This window comes from Corvus hawaiiensis, chromosome 12 (assembly GCF_020740725.1).
Source record: "Corvus hawaiiensis isolate bCorHaw1 chromosome 12, bCorHaw1.pri.cur, whole genome shotgun sequence".
Lineage (NCBI taxonomy): Eukaryota > Metazoa > Chordata > Aves > Passeriformes > Corvidae > Corvus > Corvus hawaiiensis.
The window spans coordinates 8,600,002-8,618,281 of record NC_063224.1 but is presented as its reverse complement, the minus strand read 5'-3'; the positions used below and the strand labels follow the sequence as shown (position 1 = coordinate 8,618,281).

The 18,280-nt window shown below is 47.5% G+C and overlaps 1 protein-coding gene across 2 annotated transcripts in view; it reads left to right on the top strand.

The window, feature by feature from the left end:
* GNAO1 (G protein subunit alpha o1) overlaps nucleotides 1-18,280 on the top strand; it is a 145,606-nt gene that overhangs the window by 109,001 nt on the left and 18,325 nt on the right. For both annotated transcript variants that reach the window (XM_048316994.1, XM_048316993.1), the window contains exons 5-6: nucleotides 10,271-10,399; nucleotides 11,109-11,238. In XM_048316994.1, the coding sequence (XP_048172951.1) occupies nucleotides 10,271-10,399; nucleotides 11,109-11,238 (259 nt within the window). The remainder of the gene's footprint in view (nucleotides 1-10,270; nucleotides 10,400-11,108; nucleotides 11,239-18,280) is intronic.

Below are 18,280 nucleotides of genomic sequence, written 5' to 3'. Positions count from 1 at the left end.
AGTTTCTACCAGCCTTGCAGTACCTGCCCCTAAGTGGGCAAAATCTCTATTAAAAGCATGGAAGAATATTGCTTGAGGGTTATAAAACTCAGTATGGAAAGGTCTTGTGGTCAAAGCTTCTGACTGCACTTTAGGGAACCCATAGTGACTTCCAAGTCCCACCACAGACTTCCCATCATGTCCTCAGGAAAACCATCTACCCCCTTAATACTTCTATTCCTCCTAAAGCAAGCGTGATTGATAGTATTTCCCTGCTCCAGTGGGAGGCTGGGAGGACACATCAGTCGGCTCAGAAAGAGCTGAGGTGCTCCAGCAGCAGGGAGCAGGGGCAGTGCTTTGCTAACGAGCCATCTGCTTGAGGTGCTCTCCTCCCCTCCTGCAACCAAGAGGAAGCACACCAAAGGCATTTATTGGCAATAAAGCCCACGACTTCTGGAAGAACTCCTGATGTTTTTCAGACCTAATGTCTCTCTGGCCCAGCTCCATCCTCCCACTGGAATTGAAGTGCTCCTGGGTCAATTCAAACTTCTCCCACAAGCACTCTCCCACCAGGTACTCCTGGTCCGCCCACCTTGTTTACTGCAGCACCTTGGCCCATGGCGTGCCATAAGCATGTGTCATGAGCACAGGGATAGCCCGCTCCTGCAGACACCTGGGAGCGACCCAAACCTCTGTCTGGAGGATGCAGGAGCCTAACCCCAGCGGTGGGTGTGTGGTGACAGGAGACTATGGTAATAGACCTCTGAGGTTGCTTGTGCCAGTAGAAGAGGGAGAAAGGAAAAATGGGGGGCCAGCAGGTGACAGCCTTTCCTGGTGAGAACAATCAAGCTATTTTGGTATATGATAAACAAATCCTCTCCTGACAACGATTCGGTTGAACATTTTCTGAAGGGATGAGAAACGCCATGAATTTTCCCTTACGTGCCTCTGCTTCTGGATCAGCCTGGACTGAAACCAAAATGCTGCAATACCACAAGCAAAGCTGTTCTCGAAGGAGCCTCAGCCTGACAGCTGCTGAGAAGGACCAGAAAGTCCATTTGCGTAGCACAGATTTTACATGCCCAAGAGATCCACCTATGTCTGGGATAACTAAGATATTTTTAGTGTGCAGCCAAGGGTAAAATTTCCAGGTTTCGCTTTTGCTACCTATGAATCACATTTGTCCATGGCAGAGCACTGGCTGATTTTGGTACCCAGCGTTTTTGGCAGGGATGCTTAAATGACATTTGAAAGCAGAAATCCCCATAGCTTGCTAATAGATCAGGAAAATGGACAAATGAGAAAATCCAGAGATACAATTCCCACTCCATCACCAGCAGTGCATCTTCCTCAGCAGGGTGAGTGGATAAATGAGGCCCCTGATTGAAGTCAGCTCCCGACAGACCTATCCCACTCCTCGTAATTGCACCGTCATCCAGCCATGGGCATCCTCCAGCTTCTTGATACGAGAACACAGATCTCATTAAGTGATGCTTTCCTTCGCAGCGTTAGATCTAAATCCCTCACCAGTGCTATCCCTGCTGCCGACAGACACTGAGCACTACAAAACACTGCAGCTATATCTAATTTTTTTCTCCCAGCTTAGAAACAGAGATATTAATGCTGCTTCACCAACAAGTGTGTAAATAGATGTCCCAGGCCTTTGTGTACACCCTGATGAATATCTCTGGCCAGCGGCTGATCAAAAGGTTAAAGTCTGTGGGACTGGTTTCATCTGTGGTCCCAGCTGTCTGCTTTCCAGGGCTGGAGTAATTCTGAGTAATTAGCTCATTTGTCCTTGGGGCCAAATTGAATCGTCTGCTGTGCAATGCAAGGAGCACTGGGGTGAGTGATCCTTCGTGCCTGTGCTGGTGTGCTCACTGGGGGCTGTGCATGCAGCAAACTGGATTCGTTGATTTGTCTCCCTTGTTAGGGCTCAGCAGATGCTTGTGAATGCATCAGGGGCCCCACTGCAGCACGGGGCCTGCATTCTGTGAGCAAGACTCCTTCCCAGAACAAGCCCTTCATTATCCCAAACTCCCCGGGGCTTATTTTTAGCCCCTCCTTTTCTTTCCTTCCTTCTTTTTACAGTACAGAAAACCATCAGCTCCACTGTCAGCAGGCTTATAACAGCAGTCCTGGAGCAAAGCAAAAAAAGCTTCAAGCCCACTGACTCTTGCATAAAGGTTTAGGCACAGATCCTGCTCATTTCCAGGGTTCCAGGTCCCACCATTCCTCATCCCTTTCCCAGCTCAGCTACTGTCCTTCAGAGCTGGGTGTCAGAAAGAAGCAGAGATGTAAAGCAGAGGCAAGGCTGGAGCTTTGAGCTTTCCTCTGCTTCAGCCGAAGTTCGATCAGTGCCTGCATCTGCCCTGCTGTGCAGAGGACACCTGCGTGCAGGGCCACCAGGAGCAAAGACCTTGCACAGCCTGAGCCATGCGTCATCCCGGGCTTACGCAGAGCCACTGGACAGACACAGCCAGCCCCTGTAAAAATCCTTTGCTCATAAAACAAAGGCAAGGTTGCCTTGTGGTCAGCAGCTCTGCGCTAAACAACAATTTAAATCACAGACTTTATATAAAACAGTGGCATTGCCCAGATGAGGACACTGCTAAAAGGGGTCTCAGCATTGTTGGACTGTGGTCACCAAATGTGCCCCATGGAGCAGCCCCGGGGATGTGGCATTACACTGCCTGGTTCTCCAAGTAGCATCGGATTCAGTGACCATAAAACAGATGGTCACTTGTAGAACAAGGCAGCTATGGCTCTCTCCTTTCTCCATCTCAGGTAGGATTTGGGAGATGAGGAAAACCCCTTCCTATGTGACGAAAGGCTCCAAAGTGCTTCTGTGCAGTAATGTCTTGGTAGCAGAGTAAAGATGCTCCCCATCAGATGTTGTGGAGGTCTCAGAGATGTCTACAGAGAAACAAGTGGAGGATAGAGCGGAGAGAGGACAGCTGTTCCCATTCAAAGATTAACAAAGTTAAACTCTAACATGGCAGTTTAAAAACCAGAAAGAGCCGGTTTGTTCACAGACAGGGTAGCTGAGCTTGGAAATTCCTTGCTGCAGATGTGGTTGTTAGAAGTTTAAATTGCTGCAAAAATTGCCTAGACAAATTTCTGGAAGAAAAATCATTGAGGGGTAATAAATATAAAGATATCACACTTCTCTTTGAAACTCTGTTATCCATATGAAGTACTGGAGGCTGGGAAATCTGAATACTGCATACTTGCTCTGTATTCGTACTTTTCTCTTAACATCTGCTCTTGGACACTAGCTAAGCTAGGTGAGTCATTGGTCTGACCCAGACGCATTGTTTTTCTATTTTGTAAGGGCTCCTATATGTCAAAAAAAAAAAAATCTTTATCATCCCCTCTTGCATCCCATCGAATTTTCAAGCTTCAATGCAGAAAGATGAGTCCACATCTCCTCTCCCAGGGCCCCTCCAAAATCCTTTCTGGGTGAGTTGCTCATGCTTGCTTTTCCTCCAAAACCCACCTCACCTCCAGCCAGAGCTCTCTGGTCACAAACTCAGACCATAACACAGTGGCCTTTAATTCCAGCAGTAAGGAGTTGGCCAAACTGCCACCTGCAAGCAAAGCCAGCCAGCACTTAGACCTGGAGACCCCTCATGTCCTCAAGTACCTTTGTTACACAGCTGCTATTTAGTGACTCTGCTCATCCACATGTGATGCTAAAAATTATTCTGGATCCAGTCATGCCTTGGAAAACTGCAAGTCTAACTAGGACAGCTAAACTCCAACCTGCTTTTATTCACTCCTCCTGCCTATCATTAGTATTAGTATCAACTTGTCAAGTTGATCTTGATGTACAAGCCCTGTACAGCCTTGCTTCGGTGCAGGGCTAAAAAAGTAAAAAATGCATCTCAACTCAGCATCTTTTTTGTCAAGATTTGGCACCTTCCTTTAATGGCAGGGACCATTCCTTTAATGGCAGGACCACATCAAGGAAGAGTGATGAAAACCCCTGGGATCCAGCAAGATTCTTTCAGGAAAGTAACTCCAGTAATCCCTGAGCCTGGTGACCATCACTCCAGCTGTTAGCAGCCTACAAAGAAGCAGGCACCAGAAGTGACCTGTCACTGGTTGGATTTAGTTAGGGGAAGGAAGTTGGGGAGTTTTCATGCTGGTATCTCATCTGATTGGACCTGAGATGAGATGTATCATTAGGAGCAGCAGCAAGACAGCAGAGCTTGCCATGTAATTCATGTGATTGCCATGGAGGCAGGGCTGGCTGATGGAGGAACACAGCCAGAAACACCAAATGCATAACCCAAAGTCCAGGAGCAAATTCCCAAGACCTTCCTTCTCTAGGCTGGACTGAGAAAACACCAGATAATGTTCTTGCCCTCTTAGCTGAGTTACTTATCATCTAAGGTCTTTTCCCTGCTTGCCATAACCCACCTGGAAATGCCTCAGGAACAGTGTGTACCACCTTCTGGCTTTTCTTAGGAGGAGAGGAGGGTTCTGCACAGTCTCTGCCTTTAGACAGGTTTGATTCCTGAAGGGACACGATGCCACTGCTTGGCAACATTTCAAGCCTTTCATAACTGATGATTATTTAAGACACCTGTGACATCACCTCTATGTGTGCTGGATGGGTGCCGGATTCTGAGAGTGGGCTGTGCTTGATTTTCCCCTTTCCCTCAAATATAACAGCAGATATGACTGTACATAGTGTCTGCAGAAAAAAACTGTGGTGCCATGACCTCTGGATACTTGCCCAGCACCAGCTGCCCTGGGCAGCCAAACCAACCTGTATCACACCTTCAGGCAGCAGTGCCCACATGGTTTTGCTCTCTGGTAGGAGATACTACAGGAGTTTACTCTGCTGTTGTAGAGCCACTACTGACACTCCCTTAAACCCAGTGCTTATCCTCTGAACGCTTACTCTACAGTCACTAAATATTAAATGGTTTTAATGCTAAATATACATTGAACTGTGTGTTCATCATTGAAAGAAAGGAAGAAGATGAGGTGGAAGATAAGATCAGACACAGGTAGCCTTCCATCCATGTGCAAGGAAGGAGTGCTCAGGTAGAGCCATCTTTACCTAAGCATTTAGATTTAGATTTAGATGAGGTGGATCCTACTTGTGACAACCTTGATTAAAAACTCAGTGTTTGCCAGGACACGGTGTTGGAGCTGCCCCTTGAGTGCCTCAGTACACAGAGTCCAAAATAACCCAGCAGTGACTCAGCTGCATGTGTTGACAAATGGGGATCTGCTTCCTCATCAAATACAACACAAGCCAACAAATCGAGGCTGGGGTGTCCCACACACACATGGCCTTTCCTTCATGGAAGAGACATGGCCAGAACTCAGGACAGCCGAGGTGGAGGAGCCACTGGGAAGATGCTGCTGTCTCCAGGCTTGCTGTCTTGAAGCTCCAGCTCCCACTCCCTGTAGACCTGCCCCAGACCAAGACCCAGCTGTGGCTGCTGCTGCACCGCAGCTCATTGAGCACTGAGGATGTGACCGTGGTATCAGCACAGTGTGACCACCTTGGGTGTGCACAGGGGGAGCTGGATGATGCAAAAAAACTGCAAAGGTGTCATGCTCAAGGCAAGGAAAAATCCAACAGACATTTAACTGTCCTATTGCCATGATGCTCAACAGACGTGAATGTCCGTCTGTGTAAGCTTTGCCGCAGGTATCCAGCCTTGACCACAGCCTCCAACCTCAGCTGCACTTCTTCATCCAAGAAAGCAGCCAGTGGAGCTTTTGGCATAGGCAGCACAGTCCTGGGAGAAGGTTCCCATGGTAGCTGAGAGCCTGGGGAGGGGTCCCTGTGCACACACTGCACGAAGGCTGCTGCCGCTGAGCTGTTCCTGTGGGACACCTGGACAAAAGTTCCTTTTCTCCACGCAGTGTCTCTGGCATCAACAGTGCTGCTACCAGATGCTCTTGGAAACAGCAAACGAAGGGGCAATACAACTGTGTGTAGCTATTCACTATCAGCTAGCCTGTATAGAGCTCCTGCCTTTCTTAGCCTCTGTTCAATGATCTCCTCTCCCTGTATTTGTGAATTGCCATTTCCTCTGCATTTTGCTTTTAGCAGCATAACATAGTTGGGCTTCACCTTCCTAAGCATGGTAAACTGAGTAACTCAGAAACCTGCAATCTGCTTCAAAACAAAGCATTTAAAATAAGATATAAGCAGTAATGGAGCTACTCGGCTCAGGAGCAGAAATGCTAGAGGGTTACTCATATACTCACAAACCTTCTAACCTTCCTTCAGCTTTTTTTAACCCCTGCAAACCCAGGGCAAAGCAGGCTGCAAGTAAGAGCTGATGTGTCATTTCAGATATGCTTCCACTCCAGCGTGCAAACCCTGGAGCTGGGAAATGGAAGAGCTCTGATGCCAGCACCGATGACATGGAAGGGGGAGCCAAGCTCTCACTCCGTGGCCTCCAAAGTGCTCTTATTTCTGCTGGTTAAACAGATGCCAGCTTCTGAGGGGATTATGTGTCATAGAGCCTGTTGGCTGTGACAACTAATTATCTCCCACAAGAGTTTGGCCTTGAGATTTTCAGCTCAAAGGGCATACCAGGAGTGCTGCATCCAGCACCATGTGTAGCAATTTGTCCCCACTTGGGTTTCCCTGTTCCCAAAGAGGTGGCACACCTGAAGTACACCATTCTCCCCCAGCTCAGGCTCACACCAGCAGGTCCTTCCAAGCAGCATGGACAGGGAGCACCAGCACTCTCTGAGATGACATCTCAGAGATACCTCCAGCAGGAACCCAGGAAAACAAGCAGCAGCTAAAATCAGCTCAGCATCCAAACAGCAGCCTGGCTGATCCTCCCATTCCCACAGCTGGGTGTTAGTGTGGCAGCCATGCCATGGCACACTCCTCCAGCTGAGCTTCATAGGCTGCACACACCGACAGGGTCCAGCTCAGCTGCAGCCGAGTGCAGGGGAAGAAATATCTGCTGCAGGCCGAGTCTCTCTCTAGGGGAGAGCAGCCAAAGATTTAAACAGTTTTGGAATGCAGCCTCAAAACCAGCACTGAAAATGTTTTATAACTTCATATAAATTGATGGCTGACCCCCATCGAGACTCCCAGGAACAGATGAGAAACAGACCCAGGCAACTGAAAGAATTTAAGTCATTGAGAAATACACAGAGTGCTGGAAAAGACTAGAGATGAGGAAAGAGATGAAGAGAGGAGTTAACAGAAAAGGCAAAGGGTGTATTGGCAAGCAGGTATTGGAGCTGGAGTGCCCAGCAGCCAGGCTGGAGGCATTGGTGGGGGAGTGACATCAAGGCTCTAGACTTGCAGAGCTCAGCTCACCTGCAGCCAGAAAAGGTTGAGTACTGGGGATACTGAGTATTCTTCTGCCAGAGCACCAGTTAAGCACTGGGAAGCAGGTGCTAGAGGGCCCCCAGCTGAGGTTCCTATGGAGATATCCCAGCTGGGATCAGAAACTAGATGCTGTCAGGTAGGAGAGGGTAGATGGGATGGATCCTGCTTGGCTCTCCCCTCTCTCTGTCACTATCATCCTGCCCTCTCGAGAGGCTGGCAGGCTGCACCAGCTTCCCCAAACCTCTGATCCCCCAGAGAACTTGGGTGGAGCCAGGCACGAAAGGCTGCATCACAAGGGAAGGGAGGCAGAGCTTTCCAAGCCTCAGAGCCAGGCTGAATGCAGGATCAAATCAATCTGGAGCTGCCTTGCTGTCAGGCAGCCACGGGGAATGCTGTGTGGAAGAGCCATGGACTGGGCATTCTGTAGTGTGAGTGAGAATGCCCTGAAATCCCAGCACACAGCCCAGAGTTTAGGTGATGCTGCCATTCACCAGCAAATCATTGTGGGTCAAAGGCAGCAATTACAGTAACAAGCTTCTCCATCACTGTGCTGCTGAGAACCTGAGTCCTTTGGCTGCTTTGCAGTAGATTTCTTCATTTGCTGCACTCCCAGCATAAAAGGAGGATCTCAAAAGCAAGAATAATTAATGCAGAATGTTAAATTGAAGAGAGTTGGGTCATCAGAAAATGCAGAAAATGAAGATGGAGGAAGTGATAAAGGACTTCAGGGTACTGCTAAGAGGTGCAAGAGGAAAAGAAAGCCCCCCCCCCTTACACGTCCACTTTTTAACACCACCTTGAAGTACTCTGTTCCTGAGGACAGAGGAGAGCCTGGGTCTCTGAATACCAGCACTGCAGAACTGCCTCAGTCTGCGGGGCCCTGTGAAGAGATGCAGCTGTCTCTTAAATAACAGGAGTTGACACCAGTTGTGAATAGATGACTGATCATGGCTTCAGCCGTCACAGCCAAGGATCTGATTTCAAATGAAGCCCCATTCATCCATCCAGTGCCCATCATAGGGTTATTAAAGGAGCATCTGTCACAAAACCACAATGCCTTTAAATGCTTGAAAAAGGGCACAACAAAAATAAGCCTGGTTAGCTTATATACTTTTCTCTGGGTGACGTGATTCTTGGAATTGTTTAGCAAAAATAAATTATAAATATGATGGGTAGGGAAAATATGTGTTACGAGCAGGGTGAGGTTTGTATTTGACCTCAGTGTAGAGTTTGGCTGTCTGTTTGTTGTTCCAGACTTGTGGGGTAGGCATGAGAGACAGTGGCAGGGAGTTTTGTTGGGTAGCAGAGTGCACAGCTCCAGCTCACCGGGTGTCCTGCTCTAGAGCCCTGGCTCAGAGCACTCCCTCCAGGACACAAATGGAAAGCTACTCCTGGTTTTGGATGCAGCAGGGATATCATCTCCAGGAGCAGGTCAGAGCCAAGTTCAGGCCAAAGGGGATGTGCTGTGGCAAGGCATGTGAGCTGAGGGGGGCTGGTTTAGTTACTCATCAGGACTAAATCCACACTCTGTGTTTAAAAGAAATTGCATTTAGCTAAACTGAAAGTCAAGCATAGACATCATGGCTGTCTTGAGTGAACAGCTCCAGCTCATATCATCTCACACTCACCAGCAAAATCTTACCTGAGACAACAAAATCTTTTCCTTCTCTGCAGCTGTGTGGCTCCTCTTACTACTCTTTATTCTCTGCCTGTTGCATTGGTCAAAGCTGCCATCCTCTGCCACCTAAATAGGTACCCTCCTGTCCTGCCACCAGCAGGTCACCTCCTGCCCAACTGCCTCTCTGGGTGACATCCAGGAATGTGGATCAAAGGAAAAGATCACTGTTCATGCAGACATGCTCTATTATATCCACAGTATATTGAAAGCATCTCAGTGCATTAGATTGATGCTCCTGGGGCTAGAGGTGGGCATTTATGCCCTGTAATGCTCATCAAAACCCTTTTAAGAGAAACTGGAGTGTCTGCGTGCAGCCTTAATGGTGGTGAGAAAGACTGCTGTGTGATGCAGCTCTGTGTTTATAATTTGTATTAAATTGTAATCCCAATTCCTCTTTTCTTTATAAATTGTTTTTAAAAATTGTCTTGAATGTGGATGGAAAACTGGATTGTGGTCATATGTACAAAGCTGTTGGGTTCCTCTACACAAACATTTCATGCCAAAAGACGGAACTTCCTACCACAAGTTTCAGCCTAGCGAGGCATTGCCTGTGTTCATAGATTTTAAGCCTAAAGCAGAATAAAGTTACATGTTTTAAACTGTCCAAGTGCTTTAGAAAGCTAAATCTCCCCTCTGCTCCCCCAAAACCCCAGTTTATACCCTCAGATTATCACCATTTAGGTGGGGTCCTGGATTCTTTCCAAGAGCTGCATCTCCCGCAGCCCCAGCCCCATGCTGGATTTCAAACTGAAGCAGTGACTCACTTGTGCAGATTCATCTCCCTTCATCTGAGCTGACTGAAAGCAAGGCACGGCATGTCCTCCCTTCCCAGCACAGAGAGAGGTGTTTCTAAAGGGGACTCGACCTGTATGTTCTGGGAGCAAGACCTGTATGCTCCAACCTCTCATCTGAATAAACCCTTGCAGAAAAAGGTGTGTGTACAGGATCCAGCACAATGGACCGATTTGGACCCTTGTTCCTCAGGGGATAAAAATAGCAAGTTAATATTAAAACTGTGTATTTTCACAGATTGCAGTCGGGACTCACAACACACCACACTTAATTTCCTGCTTTCAGTTCCCTATCAGATTTTATGATTAGCTTACTGAGGTTTGTTTTTCCCTAGAATAGGATTTTTTTTTCCTTTAGCTACAATACATTCAGCCATGAAAAATGAGATTGGAAAAGATTAATAGGAAGCTGAAGGATTCATCTAAGATTGACAAAGATTAATGTGTGTCTTATTCTTAGCTGTTTTCTTTTCTTTTCCCTTCTTCTCATAGCTACCTAGACAGCTTAGATCGAATTGGAGCTGCAGACTACCAGCCCACGGAGCAGGATATTCTCCGAACCAGGGTCAAAACAACTGGCATCGTAGAAACCCATTTCACATTCAAAAACCTCCACTTCAGGTTAGTCTAAAACCGTACAGTAAATTTACAGAACCACTATTTATCACAGGGTTTCCCCATACTTCCTAAAGAAGAAGTTGTTAAATTGCTGGTTAATGCATGGATAGCTCCCACTGCAGAAGACACAGCATTTTGGAGAGTCAACAAAATGAAATGTTTGACAATCCTGTCTTGAAAGTCACTTCCTGTAAGATAGAAGCTCATGGCAGCTTCTTCTAACCCAAACACCTCTTTGTTGGAATGTATAATACAAGATTGACCCCCAAATCTGATCAAGCCTCATAAATGTAAAAGTATTTGGCTAGATCTTTTCTCTTAAGTGGGTCAGTCACATGTAGTTAACACAATACATTGACCCTCATGATGCCATCCAGTAGAGAGAAGAGGGCACAAAGACAGAAAGCCACACACAAACAGGATTTAGAGCATATAAAAGTCAAGAATGTGTGGTCTCCACCTCCACAGACCCTTTGGGACCCAGCACACTGTTAAGGCTCTCCCACAAGTCCCCACATCCCTGTCTGTAATTGCTCCTCCTGGTCCTCCTCAGCTGCAGGCTCTGGAGGAGAAGACCAAACTAGGGGTGAAAGACCCACTGCTTTGTATTTGGAGCCTCCCAGGGCCCATGTGGTCAGAAAATGCCAAGAATGCTAAAGTTCCCTGGTAGCTAGGGAGGAGTGGGTGGTGATGGTCCTCCCCTATGCTGCAGGCTCTTCGATGTCGGGGGCCAGCGATCAGAACGCAAGAAGTGGATTCACTGCTTTGAGGATGTCACAGCAATCATCTTCTGTGTCGCGCTGAGTGGCTACGACCAGGTGCTCCATGAAGACGAAACCACGGTGAGTCTAACTGGGTCTTGGAGGCCCCAACACCTCTTTATGGGATACTGTATAGCCAGCAGCTCCTCAGAGATCGCCAAATGCTCCCTGAGGTGCTACAGTAATGTGCTTTTGTCCGTCACTCCCCCTTGACTCTGAAATCCTGGGGAGATCTGTCCTCCTCCACATTTTTTGATATGAAGTCTGCGTGCCCAGGTAATGCTTCCTTATGCTGGTAAAGTCGTAGTGGTTTGCTTCTCCTTTCTAGCCAACCTGTGTTTTCAAAATGCATTACAGGACCCTATATCCAGCAAGAGGATACAGCTGGGTGGGCTTTAAAACAGGGAAGCAGTCAGGCTGTGGTGCAGAGGTGCAGGACAGCAGTGCACACCTGGGGCTCAGCCTAGGAATATAACCTATTTCTTCAGGCTACAGAAATTCATTTTCCTTAGTGAGAATGGAACTGTTTGATTCCTGAGGTAATTTGCTCTAGGAGAGATTTTATGACTTCCCACTGTGACATTAGGCTCAAAATACCATCTGGAAATAAAGCTGGTGAGGACCTGTGTTCTCCCTGGCATTAGAGTGCAATTAATACAAGTGAATTGAATACACAGAAAAGATACGGTAAGACTCAGTAGTGTATTCTGACCATTCATTCAGTATGATGGGGATACATGATTTTGGGACTAATGACAACTGTTGTGGGCACCCAGTTATATTTGTCTAATGAAAAGGAATTGAAGGCCATACTCAGTAATGGTTTCATCAGTGCCCAATCTGCAGCAGCAGCAGCAGCAGCACGGAGGGCTCACTCCTGCCAGCTCTGTCTCTCTGAGGCTTTTTATTCTCCTGCTGGTAAAGATGTCAGGCTTGCAGAAAGCTGTGGATGAGGATGGGATCAAGGATAAGATTGTTGTTAGGTGATGCTTTTCTTGTCCCAAAAAGACGAGGGGGACTTTGGTTTCTAGTCTCTGAGCCAGGTTTATGAGCTCTGGCAAATTCTTTGATGAAATCACCTGGTTGTTTGAATCATATCGATGCCAGAGTTCTGGGTGATATTAATATTACCAGTCACAGGACTGGTAACGGCATGAAGCTGTGTCAAGGAGAAGTTTAGGCTGGAAATTAGGAAAAGGTTCTTCACCCAGAGTGTGATCAGGCACTGAAACAGGCTCACCAGGGAAGTGGTCGTAGCACCAAGCCTGACAGAGTTCAAGAAGCATTTTGATAATGCTCTCAGGCATGTCTTGGGGTTGTTCTGTGCAGGACCAGTTGGACTTGATGGTCCTTGTGATTCTGTGACCATGACTGTGTCCCTCCAGATTGATTGAGACACTCTACATCCTCTCATGTCCACTTATTTATCCCCAGTTGTCTCCTCCCCCTGACCCTGGCCTTGATATGCTCAAGGAGCTCAGCCTTGTAGGATTTACTGGGAAGGAACCAAAATCTCCTGACATGATTTGAAAAATCCAGCCATTAGCTCAACACTGTAGAGCTCTGCAGCTGGGCAGCAAAATCAGCCAGGAGACACAGAAGAACACACAGGGAGAGGGCAGGTCCAGGAGACAGGGAGCAAAGCTGTGATATAAGCAGAGAGCAAGGTGCTCTGCAGGTATAACTTGGACTGTGACACCCAAATTGTGAAGCCAAAGGCAGCTTTTAATACAGGTCGCCTTTGGGTGACCATCTACACAAGTCAGAGCCTGTGATTCAAAGCCATGGAGCACAAAATGGAATGGCCTGAATGTCAATGCCATTTTTTAAATGTCAGCCTTAACTCTGCTGCTCTGAACTAGAGGTGAGAGCATCTCTCCTGGGGAGAGCCCTGCCAGTGATTGTCCCTCACCCAGCACCACCCCGGAGCCAGCTCAGCCTCCCCCCTGAAGTGCTGCGCTGCAGAAACTGGGATTTATGCATCTCCAACTTTCCTTTTGCAGCAGGAGAGCAGCCTGGTGCAGCTCTGGCACAGCACTGACATTTGCTTGCTATTTCAGTCCCTGTTCACAACACATTTCAGGAGATGCTGAGCAACAGGAGGGCAGAGGCAGCTGCTGCTCATTTACACATTCGGCGTAAATGGGGAAAGGATTCGGCATCGCTACCACCACCACGCCGGCGGGACGCCCCTGCCTAACCCAAATAAACAACCCTGAGCAAGGCCAGTGCAATCAGGAAAAAAAAGTGGTGTTGGATCTTGCCTGTCCTATTATATCCCCATCACAAATGGCAGGTGGAAAATGTGGCACTCACAGACCCTGGCCCCTCCCAGGTGAACCCCCAAGCATTTGGTCCCCTCCTTGGTAATGTGGTGCCTCTCCAAAAACCCAGCAGTAAAACAGCATCTCGTCAGTCAGCCGATTTGCTGTCTGCATCCGTCACATCTGCCGGCTTTAATGACGTCAATCAGCTTTTATTGCTTCTCACTTGGAAAACACAAAAGAGGAGGCAGCTGAGAAAGTGAGCTGGATGCTGCTCCTCTAGCTTCATTTTTTAGAGTTACTTACTACAGTCCAGGCACTTCCAGCTGTGTGGATCTGCTGAAGGTTTGGGGGCTGTACAGATGTCTCCGTGAGTATGAAAGGACTTGCAGAGAGCTTTCATTGCTGGCATGGAGCCATGAGAGGGAAAGAGCCCTACTGCATATCAAGGTCCAAAAAAACCCTTCCAAAGCTGGGTGCACATAGAGAATGGCTTTTCCTCCTGCACTCAGCACCCTGTTGTCAATGAGCACAGGATTTCACAGGTGCTTTTTGCACTTCTCTAAGTCAAACCACACTTCAGGTGGAGGAAACTGCAGTTGAGATGCAGTCAGCATCACATGGACCAGGGACAGGCTCACCTTGGTAAGCTCCAGGTAGGACAAGTGTAGGGTCAGTTTGTCTCACTGAAAAAAGCTCACAAACAGGTTTATTTTGAATCCTTTCCAAAGAGCTGGTTAAACAAAGCTGGGTGAAACACTCTCTGACCTGTCCCTGCCCTTAAAATTCAAACACAGCTCTATGCTTGTAAAGTTGTTTTGTGGGTTATTGTGCTCTTTGTTTAAAAGACGGAGCACCCATCCTCCTGCAGCAGCTAAAACGAGACTGTTGTGTTTGAAGCTGTCCCTGCTCCTTAAGGGCAGGCTGTCTTTTATAAGGGATGTATTTTCTCTCTAATTCCCTGTCACAAAGAGCCACACAGCAGCAGTTGAGGAAAGCAAGTACTTCCCTATGTCCAGATCAGAAAGATGTAAAGAAAATAAAGAAAACTTCCTGTATCTGTGATTTTTAGGCCCATACACCCGTAAAGATCACTTTTCACAGAAACTCCCAGTGCTGCTGAATCCAACTTCTCCCATTGCTTCCAACACCTTATGCTGCTGTTGGCAGATCTAAACTGTGTCCCTGTGTGCCCAGCTTCCAGGGGAGAGGAACAAGGCATGAGAGAGATTCAGGCAGTGCCTTCATCAGTCCCCTTGCTGCCAGCCAAAGCCCAAGCCAGAGCTCATGTGGCAAGACGGTACCCTCTGCCCAGCCCATCCAATGCACAAGCCACTGTCCTCAAGGTATTACACCTGTCTGTGCCTTTACCAAGTGCTTCACAAGGAGCTGCCAGGCTCTCTGCCATATTTGTACACAGTGGGAACATCCTGCTTTAACTGGCAGAACATCTCCCTGGATTATGTCTTTGCGTAACAAGGCGATTTTGTTTCATTTGTGACTTTATCTTTTTGTTTCATAAGTTGAGGTTACAGAAGGAAAAGCCCCAGCTCTGTAATCTGGGAAGAGAGAGGGGCAGTCATATCACTCAGTAAAACTAGAGAAGATGATTCACACAGGTAGATTTCCATTGTTCCTTCTAAATAGAATTCCTAATGATATTTTTTAAAAAACAGCAATGGACTGGGACCTGCTCTGGGAACTGAGACTATCCTCTATTTTTTACCTTGCAAATTCAAAGGAGTAATGGCAAGAGAGGGAGGTGTTGATGCTGCACATAGTTGCCTCTGAAGCTAAGATATTTAGGTCAACCATATCTAGCCAAGGCATCCAAGTATTGTTTGTGTCCCCGTTGCTGAGGATGGGACGGTTTGAAGGCTCTGTGCTGGTAACCCTTGGTGTGCATTAGTGTTGGCCTGTTGGTTCATCCTGCACTGTATGACCTGGTTAGTGTGCTCTCTCTGCTGTCATTGGGCAAGGAAAATGGAATTGCAGTGCTCAGGAATTGCCTCAGGAGTGACAAAGCAACCAAAGTGGCTTGGGCATCTTAGGAAATATAAGCAGGAGAGGGAATATGGAGTTGGCTGTGCATAGGATAACCATCAGTGTCCTTATAGTTTGCGTGACAGCAAGCACTTAATCACCAAGGAAAACAGAAAATATTGAATCAACTGTGTGTTGCAGAAATCACCAGGTCTCCTCCCATGCTCTGGTGAAAAAAAGATGGTTTTTATGAGTGTGTTTCTGCCTGGACAGAGTCTTGACCGCAGCATCCTTTCTCCCTCATGCTGAGTGAAAAGCTGTTTGCTCTTCACATCAGTGACAGGAGCACAGTTGTGCAATGACATCTGAACTCAGCTGTGAGCAATTCTGTCTCTTGTTCTGTGCAGGAAAAGTTAACTGGACTTTGAATATGCATGGACGAGTGGTTACTCCTCTGTAACATGGGTGGTGGGGCTGCTTTTTTGTTGGGGTACAAAGTATTTGCAGATTTAAGGATTTAAATACCAATTTTGAAATAGGAAGTGACATTAAGAAATTCATGTCTGAAGAGCTCTTCCCTTAATGATAGACCCAACATAAAGTGAAAAAAGCAGCATGATAGGTCCAAAAACAGGTGAAGTTCTTTGTGTCACTTCATCTGAAAGTATGAGGAGCAAAACCGTTAGTGCCTCCTAGCAGAGTAGGTACATCTGCCCCATCACAGCAGCACAGGTGCTCCTGAAAGGGGCCCCAGGCAAGTTCTAAGGGACTAAATTGGTCTTCCACTGTGGCTTTACTGGGAGGAGGGAGATTATTTGTGGGATTTAACTTCTCACTCCTCCTTTGGCAGCAGCCTGTCCTTTTACATATGGTACCCAGACACTGCTGCCTCATCCTCACCTCTGCACCTGGCTCTGCCTCAGCTGTTGGAGGGCTCCTACAAACATCTATTGAACTACTAACAGTTGGGATGGGAAAGAAAAGGGAGATAGTGAGGATTCCTGATGCTAGCCAGCACCAGGACAGCTTGTGTCTGTGCATGGGCTCCCATAAGCCCTCTGGGACGCAACAGCATTTCCCATATGGCACCCAGGTATGACAACAGAAGCATCCATGCCTGCTCACCAGAATATTGCTCTGCACCTTTGCCAGACACAGAAAGCAATTTCTGGCTTTTGAATCATGTCATCTTCTCTTTGGTGGTGGGGAAGGAAAAGATGGATTTTAAGACCAAAACATTTCCCACGTAAATAAAAATGAGTGGGCAGAGTAGTTCATTATGTTTATTTGTCTAACTGGCAAAGCTGGAGGAAAAATCAACCTGTAGAGATCAGAAAGCCAGGTCAGACAACAATTAGGAAGCTTTGAAACTTGTTTCTGGAATCTGAAAGGAATAGAGGACATTTCATGTAACCCTCATGTTTTAGAGGGATGTTTCAGAGGTTTGTGCTGTGTGTATATGATTCTGTAATTCTATATTCTGGTTACAACTGAACACTAAGAGTCACTATTTCTTGGGAAAACAGTCTCATCTCCTAACATGCATTAATGCAAATTGATCAAACTGTGTAAGAGAAGTAGGAGGACTTCTGTAGGATCCTTACACAGTCTTAGAACTGTAGAAAAGTTGGCTTCACCTAACCATGAAGCCCAGCTGAGAAGTACTCAGCTTCTGTTTCTTAGACAAACCCGATGTCACCCATGGTGTTCCCCATGCCATGAAGAGCAGTTTCACCCCTCTGCTCTTCTCCAGGACTGTGCAGTGTGGCAGCTGTGGCACGAGGCTGCCCAGATGGCTGATGTCTGCTGCGGATGAGCTGTGGGTTTAGCCTGCAAGCAGCATTCACGTGTTTCTCCATGCTTTTATTTTAAATCAGCAAGGATGATAAAAATGTCATTTAAAATGTTCTGTGAGGGACCCTGCGTTAAAAAATGGTTAATTGTATTTGCTTTATGCTCCCCTGACCACCCTCCACTTCATTCTCTCCTCCCAAAGGCTTTGGGTACCAAGGATCTCCTGTGCAAAACCTTTGTACACCAGGTTTCTATGTGGTTACAATTTTGGTATCACAAGTAGGAGCATTGCTCCAGGGGCTCCCACACCAGCCAGTACCAAATGGGTTAGCAAAAAACCACCCACAGACACAGGATGATCCAGATAAGCAACGTATTGCAACTGAGACCCGATGAGCAAATGCATTTTACGTTTGTACGTGATTGCGTTGTCCCCGTGTGTCGATACAAACAGCGGGGAAATGCGCGGTCATTCAAGACAGAGCACAGCAAATCCCACGTGTCCTGTTTCACTCTGGGCTGGATCAGATGTTTCTTCCATCCACGGAGCCTCTTCTGTCTATATAAAACATTCAGTAGATGCTAAAGTGTATCAATGAAAAGGAATGTGTTAATCAATGAAGTGCTGGGCTAAACTGTGCTGCCAGCACAGGTGTGAAATGGAGTGGGAGCAGGGTGAAGGCCCCTGGCTGACTCATGTACCACTCCACATTCCCAAATCCAGGGCTGGGGGCAACAGGACGTGCTGCACCCACCCCAAAAAACCCTCCAGTAACAAGCCCGTGCAGCCCTGTTCTCTTCAGTATCTCTGTGGTGATAGCTGTAACCGGTTTCTTCCGTGCGCTGGCGGGTTTGGGGAGTGCTGTCCCAAGGAGATCCCACTGGGAAAAGCCGAGGAGCCGGTCTGGTCTGTACCATGCTTTGCCTTTGATAACCCCCTGACTCTTGGGTGTGCTTCGTCCTCACCGCGCCTGCTCTCTGCACTACCCGGCTCCCGGCTGAGAGATGGCCACGCGACCGGCGTGCGCACTCCGGCGTCGGCCTCGGCGCCAAACGTCGCCAGCCTCGGCACCACCACAGCT